At 34.4% G+C, this 19,224-nt stretch overlaps 1 protein-coding gene across 1 annotated transcript in view; it reads left to right on the forward strand.

Annotated features, from left to right (window-relative positions):
- LOC140153311 (dual specificity mitogen-activated protein kinase kinase 5-like) overlaps window positions 1-19,224 on the forward strand; it is a 99,776-nt gene that overhangs the window by 637 nt on the left and 79,915 nt on the right. Inside the window, exons 2-9 of the mRNA XM_072176037.1 lie at window positions 3,619-3,768; window positions 4,268-4,319; window positions 6,219-6,286; window positions 7,327-7,396; window positions 8,499-8,530; window positions 9,734-9,798; window positions 10,085-10,127; window positions 12,340-12,404. Coding sequence (XP_072032138.1) covers window positions 3,670-3,768; window positions 4,268-4,319; window positions 6,219-6,286; window positions 7,327-7,396; window positions 8,499-8,530; window positions 9,734-9,798; window positions 10,085-10,127; window positions 12,340-12,404 — 494 coding nt within the window. The 5' untranslated portion in view covers window positions 3,619-3,669. The remainder of the gene's footprint in view (window positions 1-3,618; window positions 3,769-4,267; window positions 4,320-6,218; window positions 6,287-7,326; window positions 7,397-8,498; window positions 8,531-9,733; window positions 9,799-10,084; window positions 10,128-12,339; window positions 12,405-19,224) is intronic.

The raw sequence follows: 19,224 nt of genomic DNA on the forward strand, positions 1-19,224 counted from the left end.
AAAAAGCCTATTCCCAAAATTTCAGTTGATTCCAATTTTGCATTTGCGAGTTATGCATGATTTAATATGTGTATTACACTGCTCCATAGTCTAGACAATGTGTTGTAATTTTAAATTTCACGATATCTTTGCTAAACAAATTAATCTGCAAGATATATTTTGTACATAAACATTATGTAGCCAGAGGTTTCCAGTACTATAAAAATCTCAACTTTTTTTGAGAAAAGTGGGGGATGAGGCTGTGGATCACGAAATGCCCTTTTAAGAGCTGATCATAGTATAGACAAAAGGCCTGTCAAAACTATTCCGGTTGTCTAAACACTCAAGTATTAGAAGGATGGTCCACAGTGGCGTGATTCACACAACATGAATAGGGGATTAAAAGGCCATACTAATGTGCTTCTTTTGTACATCAAGATCAAGAAACAGTTCAGACCCAGAACACGATCATGTCAGAAATTAATATTTTGTTCTGGGACCGATTATTCGGACTACATGTAGGTGTAGTGGTATGGTGAAGCACTCAATAGGAATACGACACAGTCATGACAATGTTGTTTCTGGATGCCAGACCATAATGCAATTCACGAGAACCAACCTATTGGCTTGCTAATTGTGCTAATTACATGTATTCACATTTATGATGAAAATGTTCTCGTTTTCTCACATAGTGTGGGGGCGATATTTGAAATTGTATGCAAATTTGAAGACAGCCATATCCTAAACTGATAGAGTTACCCCCTTTAAGATTAACCAATTGATATGAGTTGTCAAATTATATTATTACTTCTGTCAAAAGAAAGTAAACAAAAATGTCAACAAAAATAAGAAATAAGTACGGTAGGCCTACTGCAGAACCCTATGACACTTATTTGATGGGTGTAATTAGATACAGAAGTCATCAAAATAAATTTCGGAAACATTAAACTTCACAAAGACTGAGTTGTTTTAATATGTTTGAATTTGAAAATTGGTGACAATTGAATATATGAATACAAAAGCCACCTAAGTCCATACTTAAACCAAATTGAGTTAAGCATGGGAAAGTGTTCCTTTACATAGGCCTGTCATATGTATGAAAGAACAACTCAAATTCATCCTCTGTGTCTATTGAGCATGTGAAAAATAGCATGTATGAAAGAATCACCCAATTCCATGATTTGAGTCGTGTAACACATTGATTAAAATCCAGTATGTATAAAAGTCCACTTGTAACACATTCATTGCTAGAGAGCGACTTTTGAAAAAAAAATGGGTTTAATAAAGGAAAGTGTGTGGTTTATATTACATGGCAGAATGCTTATCAACATTATACATACCTGTGCGCTTTATTTTGTATTATCTTACTAGTGGTAATCTCATTCTAACATTGTTGTCTTTGTATATGATTCAAAAAACCACCTAAGTTCAAAATTTAAAATGAACCCCACGAAGTCCCTGAAATGCTAATCGTCATACCTAATACAGGTTAATCCACTCATTTGCATGTAAAACTTACCATATTGACCAGGTAAATCTAACTGAAGGAATTAAAATGATACACAGGTTTTTCTCTCAAAATCACTTCCCATGGACTTAGGTGGCTTTTGTATTCATGTATTCAATTGAATGACTGAAGTAGTTACATGTATTTATAGTTCCACACTGGTATCTTCTAATCCACACAGTAGGCCTACCGTAACTATTGTGTCATCATGGATAGTAGATAGATTTCTCGATCAAAAAAATAATCATGATTTTTGAATATGTCCTTCATTCATAGTCTCAAGTTCTGCAGTCAAAGTCAAGTATCCGCAGTGACTGTCATGCCGATTTGAATTACCAGGCTGATTATGGCTCTACAGACTATAGTAGATTTGGCTTCCTCAATCTCGAGCAAGGGTCACGCAAACCTGCGTCATTGCGTCATGGACGCGTTTCTGGAGCTTCTGACGCACATAAATTTGTTTCAGTAAAATCTGTGCGTCAAAGAATGATGCAGACTTTCCGGGCCATCTTGTTAACTTTCCTGATCAAATAAAACATGTAATGTAAACAATGAAACAATGTCAAAACTATCATCATTCTTAGCTTGGTTTTCATCAATATTGACAAACGTGCTTGATTTTACAGTAGATTAAGAATCAACAATGATGACTTTTATGGTTGAATTTGCAAAGATCACCAAGTTTCGTAAGTAAATTGATGGAAATTACAGCAATTTACAACGACGAAAGCAAAAATGTCACCGGAAAGCCTGACAATCTTCACAACAAACAAAAAAATGGTCGCCGGGAATTGATCAATTTTCATTTACTGTAACAAATGAAACCTTTTTCATGTTTCATAAGAGCACAGGATAGAGTATATTTGACATAAAACTGTTAAAATAAGACTGTTTTGTTGCCCCAAACGGCAAAATCTGAGCAAAATAGGTTGCTAAAAAAAGAAAAAATTTGACCATTTTTTGACTTTGCTATATCAAGCCTGTATGCCATTATTGCCATATGCTCACATTGCTCAATAACTGGCAGTGATTGGTTCATTACATGCTAACAGCTAATGAATATTCACAATTCTATCATTAGCGCTGAAAACTAGTAAATAAATAAAATAAACAATATTTAAAAGAGATAAATAATGAAAATAAAAACCTAATAATTAATAAATTAAATAAGAAAATGCAAAATTAAAATAAATAAGAGTAAAACAAAAATATAAAGCAAATAAATTTTAATAAAATAAAAGAAATAAAAAAAGAAATTATGAAAACTCCAAATAAAATAAAATAAGAAAATGCAAAATTACTAAATAAGAGTAAAGCAAAGAATAAAAGAAATACATTTGAATGGACTAGATAAAATCAAAAACCAAAATAAAATAAGAAAATGCAAAATTACTACATTTTTTGTAAATAAGAGTAAAGCAAAGAATAAAAGAAATACATTTGAATGAACTAGATAAAATCAAAAACCAAAATAAAATAAGAAAATGCAAAATTGATATAAATAATAGTAAAACAAAGGAAAAAACATAAATTTTTTAATGAAATAGATAAAATCAAAAATCAATTAAAAAAATTATGAAAATTCCAAATATAAATACCTTGTGGGGGTCCAGAGGTTGAGGAGCATAAGCATAGTTACGTCATGAGAATTGTTCACTTGACCCTTAAAAAAATCATTTGACCCCTAAGTTTTTGATTTTAAGTCAGTTAAGGGGTCATCTGTGACCCCTAGTTTTAACCTGCCAGCGCTACCCCTGATCTCGAGACAGTACACGTTTTCTTGCACTTTTTCTCAAACCTTTTAATTTTGAAAAATGTTTTGTGAATTGTGTTTGCTGGGTACTGCACGGTGAAACACTTTCTTATGCTCAAGGTGCAATATTTAACACTTTTCCTCTAAATATAAATGAAAAGCTGAAATGGGGGTATCGAACATGCAAAATTTAGCTGATACTATGGCTAATGCTAAAATGCCTTACAAACTCTCTATACACCCCCCCCCCCCACACACACACAACAAAATGGCTTGAACAAAAAATTAGACAAACTGTACTTCAATAAACTTTTATAGCATGAAAAATGTACTTTTAGCATGAAATATGTAACAATTTTAGTTTAATTTCATTTTGCAGGATCTTTGGATTGTTGATCAGATGATAAGATACCAATAATAACAAAGAACCATGTCATCGCAACCAGTTGTGATACGAGTGAAAACACCTCAAGGAGAGAACATAGATTGGACAGTACAGAATCCACATCTTACATTCCAAGAAGTAATAGTAAGTTAAAATATGGTTTTATCAATAAATTCATGTGGAGAATATGTGGCACGATCAAGGAAATGAGTCTAATGTCGGAAAATACTCAATTTACAATAATACATGTACATCATTTCATTGTTTGATGTTTGTACAGACTTGTTAATCACAAAAAGTGTAATACGTTTTCCAAAATAAAATGAAATAGGAACCAGAACCCAAAATTAAAGGTCCTTATATTTTTCTCATTGTCCCAGTGGAATATAACACCCTAGATATTTTTCGTTTAAATGTTGTGAACAAAAGCATAGTGGTTTGTGGTAACCACATATGTACTCTCCAATTGGGCATTTTTACATGAATATGTACACCACTGGAGCAATACAATGGAAACATTGTTGTTTAATGGTAGGCCTCAATCTCAGATAGAAAACAGAACATGATAAATCGGACTGTGCCTCTTTAAAAACTTATTTACAATTAAAAAAAGTAATGTTGATCCTATTCCTTTTATCCATAGGATGCCATCAATCGCACTTTTCAATCTGAAGAGAGTTGTACTGCATTTGAATGTAAGTATACAAATGTAAATTTATACTTTAATTTCTTGTGCTATTGCTTGTGTAAAATGAGTGGTGTCCTCAGACCAGAACAGTATGTACCATATTCATTCCATTAACCACCCATGCCCCTATAAGCGTCCACCAGCAACTTTACAACAAGCAAATTGTGATATTATTAACCGCCCATCCAATACTGAGCCTTAAAAATATCGAAAATGTGCGCAAAAACTTGATCTCATAGTAGGCAAAGTACTTATCAATAACCACCTGCATATGCCTTTAAAACACCAAGTTTGATGTAATTCTGACTTGCAAAATTGGTAAACAAACCTGGACATTTCTGGACACCTTTATATTTAGGGGGGCGCACTAATTGTGAGTACCGGCAACTAAATACTATCAGATGGTGATTGATGACTATTTAACAATATACAAAATAAGCGCCCACCAAAAATGACTTTCTTAAGCACCCTGTGCGGTTAATGGAATGAATACGGTACACGATATCCTGCATGGCCGTTCCCTTATCCATTACACCTAGTCCATTGTCCTATTTCAGAGTTTCTGTTTCTATGCTTTGGTGTCCAATAAATCAGCTTGGCCACAGGCTCAATTTTGGTTATGTATTATTTGTGCTGAATGAGCCATATATACTGGGGTTCAACAGCAGCATGAAAGAAACTTACAAGAAATCTAACCTCATTGCATCATATCAAGAGATAAAGTTTGGAATTGGATCTTTGGAATGTCTAATGTGAACCCTGTGTATTATCAGTGGCTGATATTAATGATTTGGCCTCTGATATATTGGTTTTGAAAGTATACATTGTACAGGGTGTATCAAAATGATTGGTACCGGGCTATGTGACATTTTCAAAAATATATCAAAAATATAAAATTGCTAATTCATATAGTTTTGTACTATAAATAGAAAGGGCACATGTTAACTTATTGATCTAATAATCTGAAGATGATTGGTTGATGCATCTGGGAGCTATTGTCATTTAAACGAAGATCGACGTAATCGTGGTTTTGCTTACACAACACAAGATGCATAGGTTCACTGCTTGAACTATTTATTGCATACATACTCTTCAATATCTCACCTCAGTCTATATAACAAAAAATTGCTTTACACATGATAGTTCCTGAAGTTCCTGCCTACAATGTATACGACTCTGGCAGTATGAGGTGAAGCCCTATCTTGAATGAACTTAACACCTGGGATGAATCCAGTTATAACATGTTTGCATGGGATACTCCTTGCGCTTAAAAACTGTCTTTAAAATCTTCTCTGCACTTCTCCATAGCGATTCTTTACTATGAATTCACGCTGAAGTGTGGAATACTGTGGAATACTTTTACCAGGTCTAACCTACCCTACACTGCCAACAGTCTATAGCCATTCAGCCACATCATCTACTAGTAATCTCAATACTACAATTTAAATTACTGCCCTGGAAGGTGTTGATTCAATAAGTCAATAATATTACTCTCAACCAATAAATATTGATTAGAACATTTATAGGTATTATGAATGAAGAAATAGGCAAGGAAAAATTAAATATTTCCATGATTTTCAACATATCATTCTCACAAGGTATTTGTAGTAAAATAGAGCTTTGAAAATGGTGCTCTACTGATCCAGCGTTACGATGAAAAGTGTAAATACACCTACTTTCCTTTAGAATCATGTAACCTCTTAACAACATGTGCTATCTTTATGATCTAAAATTCTTAGAGAAGATAAAACTACTCTAATTACAAATATGTAAACAATTTACCCCAAACTGGTACAAAAACTAGTTTAAAAAATCGGTAAAAATGAAAAGTCGTCGGTACCAATCATTTTGATACACCCTGTATTTGAAAGTGTATTTTCATGGTTTGTTTCAATTATCTTTCCAGATGAGGATGAGGATGGTGATCGCATTACTGTGAGGAGCAATGATGAGTTACAAGCAATGATGTCTTTTGTAAGTAACGTTCTTTAACATGATTTTGTTTCATTCATTCTTAAGTTTGGTAATAAAAAGCAAGAATAGGATAGAGTTCCTGACATCATAACATTTTCCATGCAAGTGCTTCGTGGTGGTTTTCACATTAAGGTAGGGACATGTACATCGACTATGGTTTAATGCACAAATTTAGTTTACAATGATACAGGTGTAGACAAGTGAGAATGTAATGTAGAAATGAGGCGGCTAGATAATGCTATGTACAATTTATGCGAGGATTGGAATTACATGATGCAAACTTTATGAAACTTGGGCAAACTGACATAATACATTTAGATTTACATGTAGAGAGCAAAAAAATTAGGTCTCTGTGAGGATTGAACCTCGACCCTCAAGACTGTAGGTGGAAATTTATGCCAGTGCACTACATGTACCTTTGATCACAGCTGTACTCAGGGGATCTCAACTAGTCATGATTTAGGGGTTCATTCATATATTTTCATGACTAAACGACTATAATTTGGTTCACCTCAAGTTTGGTAGTGACGTATGTGCGTATTTCGTTGGCCTAAGCCGTGAATCGCGCGCGTCAAGTTAATCACGCAAAGTGTACACTCAAGCGCACAAGAGCGATTTGTCGGCACGCTTGTGGCGCAATCGCGAAAAAGCATTGACGTCACTACCGAACTTGAAGTGAACCAAATTATATATACTAAAATGCAGTAAACCTTTGACGAGCGCATATTGTAAGGATACATCGCGTATTTACTGCGTTGCACGCACTTGTCTCTGATTGGCTGCTAAGGCGATATATTGTTGCTGAGTGGAAATTTATGAATGAACTGAGCGCCGTACGCGTTGTTAGCGCCGAATTTGCAACATCACGGTAGTCGCGCTCGTCAAAGGTTTGCTGCATTTGACTATAGTGAGTATGTATGAATGCCTATTTTCTCCAGGGGATATTAACTTTAAATGTTTTACAAATGATGAAGATAACTTTCGCCATTCCACCTAATTTCGCTGTCATTAACTGCTGCGCTGTATATGTTTCTTCTCAGTATTTTTCTGTACTAGCTGACTGCGAGTCAAGAAGGGTAATGGCGCCCCCGCTCAACATTTATCCAAGAGGTAAGTAGAAATTGTAAGCAGTAATTATGCGATAGAAAGATGCTATGAGATGATCATAACTCATGAATGACCTGACACAGTCAACTAATCAGGGCTCCAATGTTACATTTATACACTATGGTACTACTTTGTCAAAATAATGCTAAAAGTTTTGAGATGGAAACTTTTTGGAGAATGTGTTCCAAAGACAAATAGTGGCAAAGGACAAGACGTAAAACATAATTATAAATAGTGATCTTTCAATCATCTAAATAAGATTGATATAGACAAAGAGAGAGAGAGAGATATGCCAGGAACATGAGCAAACATGAAAAGCAAATATTAAGATATCAATCTCGCTAAAATGGGGGCTAAAAATATGTTGCAAGGACAGGAAAAAAATTATGAACAAGACTAATTTTGCATTTATAAACAATTTGTCAATTGACTACAACACAACTAGTGTGTGTGTATCACATGATGAGGGTTGATGATGTCCAGTAAACAAAACTCTGTTCAGTAGAAAACTGACCCTCTCCCCCTCCCTGAAGCGTAAGTGTGAAATGTTGAAAATTCCGCCCAAAAGTGCATTTTGACCAGTATTCTAAACTTAAAACATTGCTGATGCACTGTTGAGATAATAAAAGTACTACGAGAAGAGTTGTTTTTAAAACAATCTGGTAGTAATGAAGTTAAACTCTTAGCACAAAGGAGTTAGACCGGGTCTAAAGTTAGACCTGGTCTAAGTGGAATTTAGTCTCAGGAGAAAGGACATTTTCCTTTACATTTGCTTGAGTTATTTTGTATCATTTTTGAACTTTTTTGCATTAAAATCTTTAGAATTTGCTAGCTACTATTGGAAGGAAATAATAGTTAAGGACCATTCCTGATGGATCTTAATTCCACTCTTTTGTGCAGACGGACCATAGCATTTCAGGGGTGTAAGTTTTCTGGCCTTTGCCTGAAAGGAGGCTTTTTTGTTGTCCAGATTTACACAATTTTCAGCCAGTTTTAGGGTCATTCTGGTCATTTCACGCTATTTTTCATGTTTTTTGTCAAAAGAGGAGTTTCATCCCTGACATTTGTTATTTACTTTTCTACTTGCTCTGTATATATTTTTCAGCTCCTAAGACAAAGAACAGGCATGGACTTACTGTAAGTTTACTTTGGTTTCATAAAGTCATATGTATATTACTCAATAATAATTTGTAGACAGAAAGTTGACGAAACACACATACTTTAACTGGATCTTTAAAGATGCACTCCTGTGAAATATATAACATAAAATAAAACAAACGAAGACGGGAAACAGTTGTACATTAGCAGCAAATTTTCGGTACTGGGCGTACCTTCTTCAGGCTTTATTATAAAATGACACAAGAAAACAATCTAAAAACAAGCAAGATAATTAATGCGTAACGCGTAAAAAAAAACAAGCATGAAAAGATCGCGACTTAAAAACAATGCAGTGTGAAGGCGCATCTATAAAACGCGCGTGTGAAAAAGTGGGGGGGAGACCTATTCAATAAGATTAAGGCCTAAATAATATGTATATATATGTAATCATAGTTCTGGTAGTAGAAGTTATATGAGAAGTTATATGAGAAGATAAATTTGACCATGCGTATGCTGTGGGAAATCAGCAATATTGGATTTTTCACAGGGGTCCAAAATAGAATCATCAAGCAAACATTGGTGCTTTAGATAGCATAAATGGTAGAAAGATTTTGGCATATGATGCGTAACACATTATCAGTCAATTCTTATGTTACAATAATTTTGCCTTCATGAATTACATGTAAACATGGTACCGGTATGGTTTAAGTTATTGCATGTAATTCTAGTTGTGCTCCCTGAATTAGATTAAGCATAACTCAATAAACTACAAAACAGATGGAAATATAAATGTGACCAGTGGCTTACTTGATTCTTTCCTATAAGATCAATGTATTACTCTGCAGGAATAGACTGCATTATTTAAACAAAATAACAAAAACTAGAAAATGTGACCTGAAAGCTCCAACTTGCCTTAAGGCCAGAGTAATGGAAGACACATTCGTCCACTACCAAATTTGAGATTTCTTGATATTTATCAACACTAAGATGTATTCTTTCACTTGAAACTGATAAAATACAAAGTTCTTGCTAATATTTATTTGTATTTTTGCTTGATTTATTTCACTCTTGTCAACTCTAACAAGTCATATGGCTCAAGGCAGCTTAGTAAATTGGCGGGAAATAATGAGTCATGAATGCACGAATGCAAAATATTGTGATTATGCGTGTGATTCGAGAAAGAGAAAAGAAACAGTTTGAAGAGCATATTAAATCAAAACCAAATATTTTCCCTTTGTATAGATAAACACAAGACCTGCTGGAGCTGTACCTAAGGGAGCTGATAGTGGGATCAGTTTACATTGTGGGTAAGTTCCTCAAAATAGTGTATTTGCTGAAGTCGGGAAAAAGCATTGAGTGATATAAGCTAATAGTAGAAGGAACTTTATTTACCATTTCTGGCCTTGTTTTTTTTTTTGCGACAATGAAGAAATAAGCATACAATCAGAAAATAAAATTTAAATATAATTGAAATGACAGTATTCACAAAGAAATATATAAGCGTGTACAGCTATGCCAAAAAGGTTCACATACGCCTAGATGAAAATAGAATTTGCTCATTAATAAAAGACAATGTTATATTTTCAATTTCAGGAGACATGATGCAGAGTTACGGGACATCTTATCAAATGGCAGAGTAGGTATTCTCATATTACAATCACATGTTTATCACATTGCATGATGTAATGTGTGCTTAATGAGTCATTTTAATGACTCATTAAGCACACATTACATTAAAATAAAATAATTACATCTATTAAAATAGTTTTATAATTTAGAAGTGTCAAATTTATTTTACATTTTATTGAGGTCTTCGATATGTAAGTTCTCATATCTCCAGGACTACAAGTCCAAGTTTGATATAAAATTGGATCGATTGAGCCCATGGTTGAGCTATGAGTTTTAAAATATTGGACGAGACGTAGTCGAGTCCAATTTTTAAAACTCATAGCAAAACCAATAAATATTGGGTGTAAAGCATCCAATTTTATCATTATTATGTGTTGGATCCAATACTTTACTTTCACACATTGGATTCATCAAAGCATAAGTTAAATGATGGTAATTGGATAAGATCAGTTCAGAAAATGCTATTGATTTTGTTGAAAAAGTAACTGATATTAAATACCAGCATTTTGCTTAGTTATGTCGCATGCAAGGGTCATGTAAAAAGTTCTATTGCAAACCTTAATTAGACCCTCATTTCTGGTGTACCAATCCTATTATGGGTCCCAAGGTTTTGTACAAAATCTGAAAAAAGAAGTGTACCCTCCTATAGTAGTTGAGACTCTATTTACTTTTTGCAAAGTTTCATATGGGTTCTGTTTTTAAAAAGGACCAAAGTTATGAAGCTTGTGACAGACCTTCTGAAGGGATGTGCATATTTTGTCCATTAATAGTAGGGTTTGAAAACCAATGTGTGTGATTGGCGTTAATTACAAGTAACATTTTGGTAACATGTATTATAATAGTGTTGTAACTATTAATGACATATGTGACATGTTACCACGAAATGAGCATAAAGTCGCAAGGTGGTACTATCATGACATCCTGGCTGCTTGGTTGATGTTCTTTGTTTTCCACGTACTTGTACAAGCCAGAAGTATGTCCTTCGTGAATGGTCCATTGTGCCCCCATTCACAAAGGCCATCCAGACATAATATCGGCTTGAACAGGTGCATTTGAAACAAAGAACACCAACACAGCAGCCAGGAAGTCTCAAAACTACCAACTTGCCGCTTTATGCTCATTTTGTTCATTTACGCTCATTTTTGGGGAATAATTTGTCTTAAGAAATTTGAAATTTATGACTTTTTATTCTTTATCACCATGTTTAATCTAGTGTTTTGATTTGCTCTACAGTACATGTATGTTTTGTTTAGGATTGACTGTACAATTTTGATGATGTACTTCATTGCCAACTCAATTTTATGATACATTTAAAAAAATTTAATCATGACATACATGTATTCACCTCCATAAGAAGAAGAATTTGTAGTAGATAAACCAGACCTGTAAAGTGTGTTTAGATAAAAATAGCCTTATTTCAAATTTGCTAATCATATCTAGTTCCCTTGTGAAGCCCTTAAAATAATAATAAAGCAGGATTTAATATAGCCTTGATGCCCAGAGGCCCCTAAGCACTTTACATTAAAAAATACATATCAAAAACAATGATAAACAAGCATACAAGAATAATATACAAATAGTAACATATTACAGTCTACCAAAATATGAGAATAAAAAAAATAATGAAAGAAAAAAGAAAGAAAGAAAATATAAAAAATTAAGAAAAATATGATAAATAAGTAAGAAAAGTAAGCCTTCATGACAGAAATCAATGCAAAGCAACTTATCATGTTGTTAAGTTGTTGTTTTCTAAAAGGTAGTATGCCCTCTACCATTCATATATAAATGTGTGTCCCATGTATTCACAAATTGGTGGGAGGCCCTCTATAGCTTCATTTTGTGAGTTTGTGTGCTATGCATTCAGACTTCAGAGTGCCCTCTAGTAATTCTTGGCTATGATGCTATTGCAATTTAATATTTTATGTGGTATGATATGCTGAGGGTTTGAAACATTTAACACACCATTATGCAGTAGATACCCACTTTATATTTTGTTTGAATATGAGTGCTTTTTGATTGAAGTAAATAACACTACTTAATACTTACTTTGCCCTATGTATGACTGATTTGAATAAGTGGAGCTTATTCTTATAATTGGGTTTTGATGGGTGTTTTTCACTCTCAATTGCATCGAATCTGTCATATTATTTGTTAAAACCTTTTTTTAAAGCTATGATCAAGTGACTCAAGTTTTGATGAAAATGTCATTTATATTTCAGATATCAAAAGAAGATATCGAACATATTACAGTTCTTGGTCATGGACATAGTGGAACAGTTTACAAGTAAGCAACTTCTATTTTTTCCCTGAATGTGAACCAACTAGCAAACCTATGGAAGTATTCTTATGTTTTCTCATGGATGAATTGCCTTTTTGTCTTGCTGTAGTATTCGGCAGGGTCCTTCAGCAGTGCCTGATTGCTCTTCCTGATGATGGTGTTAAAAAAACTGGGTCATGCGATGCTACGTGGGTTGCTGATGTGATTATGACAGGGATTCAATTAGCTAATTAGACCCTACTTCCTTCCATGTTTACACTGAAGAAACATGCCGAAAGCTATAGACCGCCTAGCAGTACATTTGTATGTTAACCCCACCAAACCAAACATCAAAACACCTCAATTCACAAAGCATATATGCAAGTGCGGGTATCCCATGTGATGCGATTGCATCATCATTCGAATAGTCATATGCAGGCATGAAAATTTTCAGCATTTTGGCTGTTTTCAGTGTTTTTTGTTATTATTTTCAGTGTTTTTCAGCCTATTTTTGAATCAAATTAACAGAAAATGGTAAAAAAAACATGGTTTTCAGTGGGGTTTTTTTCGAGACCAGTTTTCATGCCTGCATATGGACACAGAAAGCTTGGCCGGCCAAGGTAGACCCCCGTGGCAAGGTATGGCAGTGCACATGTCAAGCACCCGAGGAGTCCCTGGTTCAAAACCTCACCTCTTTCTTTCATTCTTCCTTCCTTCCTTCTTTCCTTCCACCTCACCAAAATAAGCCTGGGGTGTTAGGGCTAAAGGGATATACAGTCATTTAATTTTGACACCCAAAATGTTAAACCAACTTAATTATCAATATTTTGAAAGAATACATAAGTTGTCATTAAAAAACATGACCCTGCAGTCAAATGGGACACCTAGAATAAATAGCTGGTGTGCTGTTTATTCCATAGTCTGTTCCATATACAGCTGCCATCATTCACAGGCCTGTTTTTAAGATCTTGTTCACCTTTTCTTTGAAGAGAATTTAACTTTTGGTGTGAAAAGCTCTGTTAGTAAAATTGGTCTATATATATTGGGAGCTAATTCTATTGAGAAGATCTGTCATCTGTGATGGATCTGATAATGATATGGGTGGAAGGATGGATCAGCTATTACTGACCTGGTTATATTTTTTGTGCTAAATATGCTTATTAAAGGGTGTTTCGTGATCCTAGCATCCTCTTTTTATGACATTTTTCAGTAGATATCCATGAAAAAAGTTTATTCCCAAAATTTCAGTTTATTCCGATTCTGCGTTTGTGAGTTATGCATGATTATGTGTATTACACTGCTCCATAGACAATGTGTTGTAATTTCGTTCTGGTATACCAGAACGAAATTCAAATTTCGCAATATCTTTGCTAAACAAATTAATCTGCAAGAAATTTTTTGTACATGAGCATTATGTAGCCATAGGTTTCCAGTGATATAAAAATCTCAATTTTTTTGGAGAAAAGTGGGGGGATGATGCTGTGGATCACGAAATGCCCTTTTAAGTATACACATCATTTATGCGTTTGTGCCACAAAATAAAGTTTAGATCTGTAGTGCATATGAAACCGGGTGCAGGAAAGTGTATCCATTTCTGATTAGATTTTAATCACAAAATATGCTAATTTAGTGGGGTATTTATATAATTTTACCTATTTCTTTATAATAAAATTGAAAAGGCTGGCTCCTTAAGGTATCTGGAATGAGCGTTTTGATAGTATTTTTTGTGGGACATGAGAGCACATCAGACATATCGAATTGCATTCTGAATACGAAGAATGTCTTTCTGATATCAAATAATTTTCATTTTTGAAATTCACAATATAATACAAATTTTATGACAAATTATTAAAATTTGATATTTTTCACATTTTTGATATAAAACAGTCCTCGAAGTAAATTTTATAAATCTAATGACATATTCTTAAAGTGTATGTAGCTGGGATGAAAAGCCGACGATCAATTGAAAATTTTGACGTTTCATATTGAATATATGGATTTTTTTCCCCAAAAGACCTAATTTTTTTTTTTTTTTTTTTTAAAAAAATCAATATCTTCAATACGAAAGGTCAAAATTTTCAATTGATCGTCGGCTTTTCTACCCACCTACATACGCTTTAAGTATAAATCATCAGATTTATAAAGTTTACTTCGAGTACTGTTAAATATCAAAAATATCAATTTTTAATCATTTGCCATAAAATGTGTATTACATTGCGAATTAAAAAAAATCAAAAATTATTTGATATCAGAAGGACATTCTTGGTACTCAGAATGCAATTTGATATGTCTGATGGTCTGTAATGTCCCACAATAAATACTGTCCAAACGTTCATACCCCACCCCTTAAAGGGACCATTGAAAGAAAATATGATTTGGTATCAAAATAAAGCCCATAAAATATAGACTCAATATCTAAAACAATTGAAGAACTAACTATTATAGAAATAAAAATACAATGAAAACAACGTACTCGATTTACCCCTTCCGACGCTACATCGCTGCGTCATTTATCAAAAGTAGAAAATTAGGCGCTTTCCTGATGACGTCATTGTGGTTACGCGTTTTGTGTTGCGTTGACATTTTTGCCGGGATAATTTGACAACAGCGATCGCGATCTAAATATCAGATGCAATAATCATGGTAATACAACCACTTATAATTATTTAAAGGTCAAGTAAAAACAAAATTCTAGTTGATTGTCCACATGTTATCAAAAAGAGGAAGTGGAGGGCCTTTTTATTTATCATTTATTAGTTATTTTTTACAATGCAAATGGATCATTTAGGCCTATGTATTATTCCCGGACATTATTACTAGTTGTGTAATTTGTAGAGGAGGATGATAGGATCGAGGCTCTTGTTATTTGATGGTTCTCTGAGAGGATGATTAAAACAAAGCCTCTAAATTGAAATGCTTATTGGACAGAAGCAAATCTAAACTATTGACAATATTATTAACTTTTGAAACATTAAAAAAAAAAGAAGTTTCCCCTTATAATAAAGAAAATAGCATTAAACATTTTAGACTCCTTGCAATGCCATGCATGCGAAAGGAAGCGGGCGGGGACGATCAATTGGTTTTTTTTATCATCATCAAGCATGCAGCTTCCTATTTTACTTATTCATATATTCAACCCCCCGGTCAACATGACCAAGATATGATTCCTACATGACATATATAAAACTAATTATGAGTAGGCCTAATAGGCCTATGATATAGTGACGATGTTGAGGGAATATCGCCAAGATTTGTCGCAACACATAAATTGCAGATGACGTGCGGTGCGAGCACCTCCCATATGGGTATTATTATAATAGGCCTATGTATTTTTCCGTAGGACCTACTTTAAAAATATTCAAGAGATGATTATTTTTTTTTTTTTTTTGACAATTGGTATAAAAAAAACTTTTTCTTCCATAAGTTAACTTTCAAAAGTACTTATTTTCATACCCCAAACAATGTAAAGTAGGCCTAGGTCCTTTTATTTTGCCAATTTATTCCCCTATATGCCTACCATGTGTTATACGGGAGACTTGCCAATATTATTTGAGCCGTTGGCACTGGGGCAGTAGCTCACTATAGCTGAACGGCAGATGAAGAAGTTGGTTCAGAAGAACATGACATGCAAGCTGTTCTTGAAATAAATTACGAGGAGCGCTTATAAACATACATAGGCCTTCAAAAAGCCTATATGCTACAAACATCAAATGGGAAATATTATAGGCCTACACTTATTTTAATTCATGGATGGTTAGGACCGGGGTAGGCCTAGGCTATGCGAAATTGATGTCAGTCATTTCTAAAAACGAAATATCCAGCCAGGCGCGCTGTATTTTACAAGATTTACCCAATCAACATAAACTTTGTAACTGTAGGCCTACCTTTGATAAAACGCTCGGACACTTTGCACTTTCAAGTATCAGTGGAAGTTGAGATTGGATTAGGCCTATAAGCATTTCCATAACGTAAACTATATAAAAGGCTGACAGTAAATATTGTTCATATGATTGTTTGGAGTGGCCTTTAGGCTATATATGTTCCTCTCGTGGTTCTTTATCTTCAAATTTGTTTATCATTTTTCATAGGCTTTTAAAAATAAATAAAAATAAATTTCGGCTTTTATATAATAACGCCTTTTCCCAGATCTCGTAGGGTTCAAAGCGCTGATTTCGCTGCCATGGTACTTATCACAATCAGATCGCATCATCTAGGCTGGATGCTGCCGAACCTGGCGCAAATCTAGCCGCACTTGGATTGTAACATCCACCAATATATCTTTTCAGCTCCCCAAATTTCATTGGGTGAAGGAAGTTTTTGATAACCAAACAACTAATCACCGATTTTTGAGAAGCAGGAGGAAACTGGAGATCCCGAAGAAAACCTGTGGGATCGAGATAAACCAAGTTCACATGAGTCTTTGGGCCGCGCGCCAGGGGCTTGAAGTTGAACCCGGGACCTCAGTAGTGGTGCAAGGCGAGGAAACAACCGCGCCAACTCGCCGTATACAATTAATGTTTTGGTTCTCGTCCCCTCCCTCCTCAATTTCTGGGATTTGTCAGATTTCTTTTTTTAGATTTTTCAATTATTTTAGACTTTGGAATGATTTATGAATTTTTCATACATAGGCCTAGGCCTATAAATAAGATAAGTTTATTAGAGAACAAGGACCACTTCCAAGTCTTTTTGTGGTAGGGCCTACTCTAGGCGGTTTATCCCTCAGACTCTCACATTTGAAAAAAAAAAGTGCGCCGCCGTTTCCTCAAGCACTGTTGGAAAAGACCGAAAACTGCAGACAATGCTGATTTTACACTGAAAAAAAAAATAAAAAAACCTCCCTCCCTCATCAATTCATGAAAAGCCTCTGGACGAGAACCAAAATATTAATTTTATACGGCCTAACCTAGGCCGCACGCCCGGGAGGTAGGCTAATTAGGCCTAAAGAAACTGAGTCGCATGTCAATGGGCTAACCCGAAACATCATTGTCTTCTCTTTCCTATCCTCACCAGATATTTCAGAGGAAATATAAATAAAGAGTTGCTATATCAGAATGCCTCAATCAAAACAAATGATACTCTCTTGCAAACGCCGAGCAGCTATACTGACAGCTTTGACTTTGTCAATATGAAGGACTAGGCCTAACTTACTTATGTTTCCCCGTTGTTGGCCAGTTTTGTAGGCCTAGCTAGAATTTATATATAGGCCTATCATAGAAGTCATTGTAGCTTTGTAATTTATATTATAATATCCTTTTTAATAATACTTGTTAGGCCTAAAAGAGCTTAAAAGGCACATAAAAGTTCATTGCTGTAAACACGTCCATGCGTTGGTTTAGGACCAAGTCTGGACTATGCAGTGTTGCCATGCAGCGGAAAGGATAACCACTTTGACGTCACAGGGGTTGCCACGTGTCTCTGCACTTATGGATTAGGCGAACGACGCGACATTGGCGCTTTGTCTTTATTTGCTGATTTGGGGGTAAAATAAAGCAAAATTGCATTTATCATTTTAGAAATGGATTCTATATGTTATTAGCTTTATTGTGATACCAAATATGTTTTTCTTTCAATGGTCCCTTTAAGGCTACATTCTTTATTAAACATTTTTAACAATATATGTGATGCGATCAAGCAAAATCAGTCGGAACTCGGAAAAATTTAATTTTCAGTTTTTTAAAAAAAAAAAAAAAAGCATTTACAAAGCTGGATTTTGCAGAAAGCCCCATTGGAATTGAACAACCAGTTCCAAAGATATGAGCAATTAAAGAGTTTCCAAAACAACAGGAAACAAAAAGAAATATTTCCTTTGTTTGGCTATATCTCAAAATCAATATTTGCGAGTTCCGACTGATTTTGCTTGATCGCATCACATATGTGTTGATGAATTAATTCCCATGTCCATACTGTATGGGTCAGAGAAAATTGACCAGTGCAAAGTTATTTGAAAAGCAGGACAAACTTATGGTGTGAGAAAAAAACCACCTTGTTTTTATTGCTAACTGTATTTTCACATCAGTATCAGAATAGGGGTAAAGTTATGCCCTTGGTGAGTGATATTTCAGCTATGACAGTGGTATTGTAATGTATTCTATTCTACATTCAGTTGAAGATACCCTTAGGTGTCATGGCCATGGCTGCTCTGTGTCCTTTTGAAACATACAGCAATTTCAAAGATAACTAAATATTACAAAAAGATACTGTGGTATTTGTGCTATATGCCTCCTCCATCCTTCCGTTCAGTTTTGTTTGTATAAGAACAAACTTTGCCCAAAGCCTTTCTTGTTCTTATAATTTTTGTGTTGCACTGTGTTTTCTCAAAATACATTTCCCCATGTCTTAGCTTGTCTCCAATTACTTCTATTATAATATGTACTTTTTTACGCATTGAGTGGTAAATGACCTCTTGGACATGAGTTCACAAAATTAGGTCATAGACTCATGTTTATATTGCATTAGTTTCATCAGGGACTGTGACACCGTGTATGAAGGGACTGGAAACTGCATATTGATGGCTATTGTTATCTGATTATCTTTTACGACCTTCGATTACATGCAAGTTTTGCCGAGTTTGTGATGCTCGGCACAATGTTTTGATTTTGTATTATTTACTCATGTTGCCCTTCACAAAAGCAAAAAATCATCAAGATATTCCAATATCTTCTAAAGTTATGTCAAATTGTATAAAATTTTTATGATTTTTCAAGCACAATTTTTGTGTAGCATTGAAAATCATTTACATAAGATTTTGGAGACAAAATATGATAATTATGTGGAAATGTAGAATGCTAGAACAAACAAATTAAACATTTTCCTGAAATGTATACTCTGTTCACTTTCTGTTCCTACT

Source organism: Amphiura filiformis, chromosome 5 (assembly GCF_039555335.1).
Source record: "Amphiura filiformis chromosome 5, Afil_fr2py, whole genome shotgun sequence".
Taxonomy (NCBI): domain Eukaryota; kingdom Metazoa; phylum Echinodermata; class Ophiuroidea; order Amphilepidida; family Amphiuridae; genus Amphiura; species Amphiura filiformis.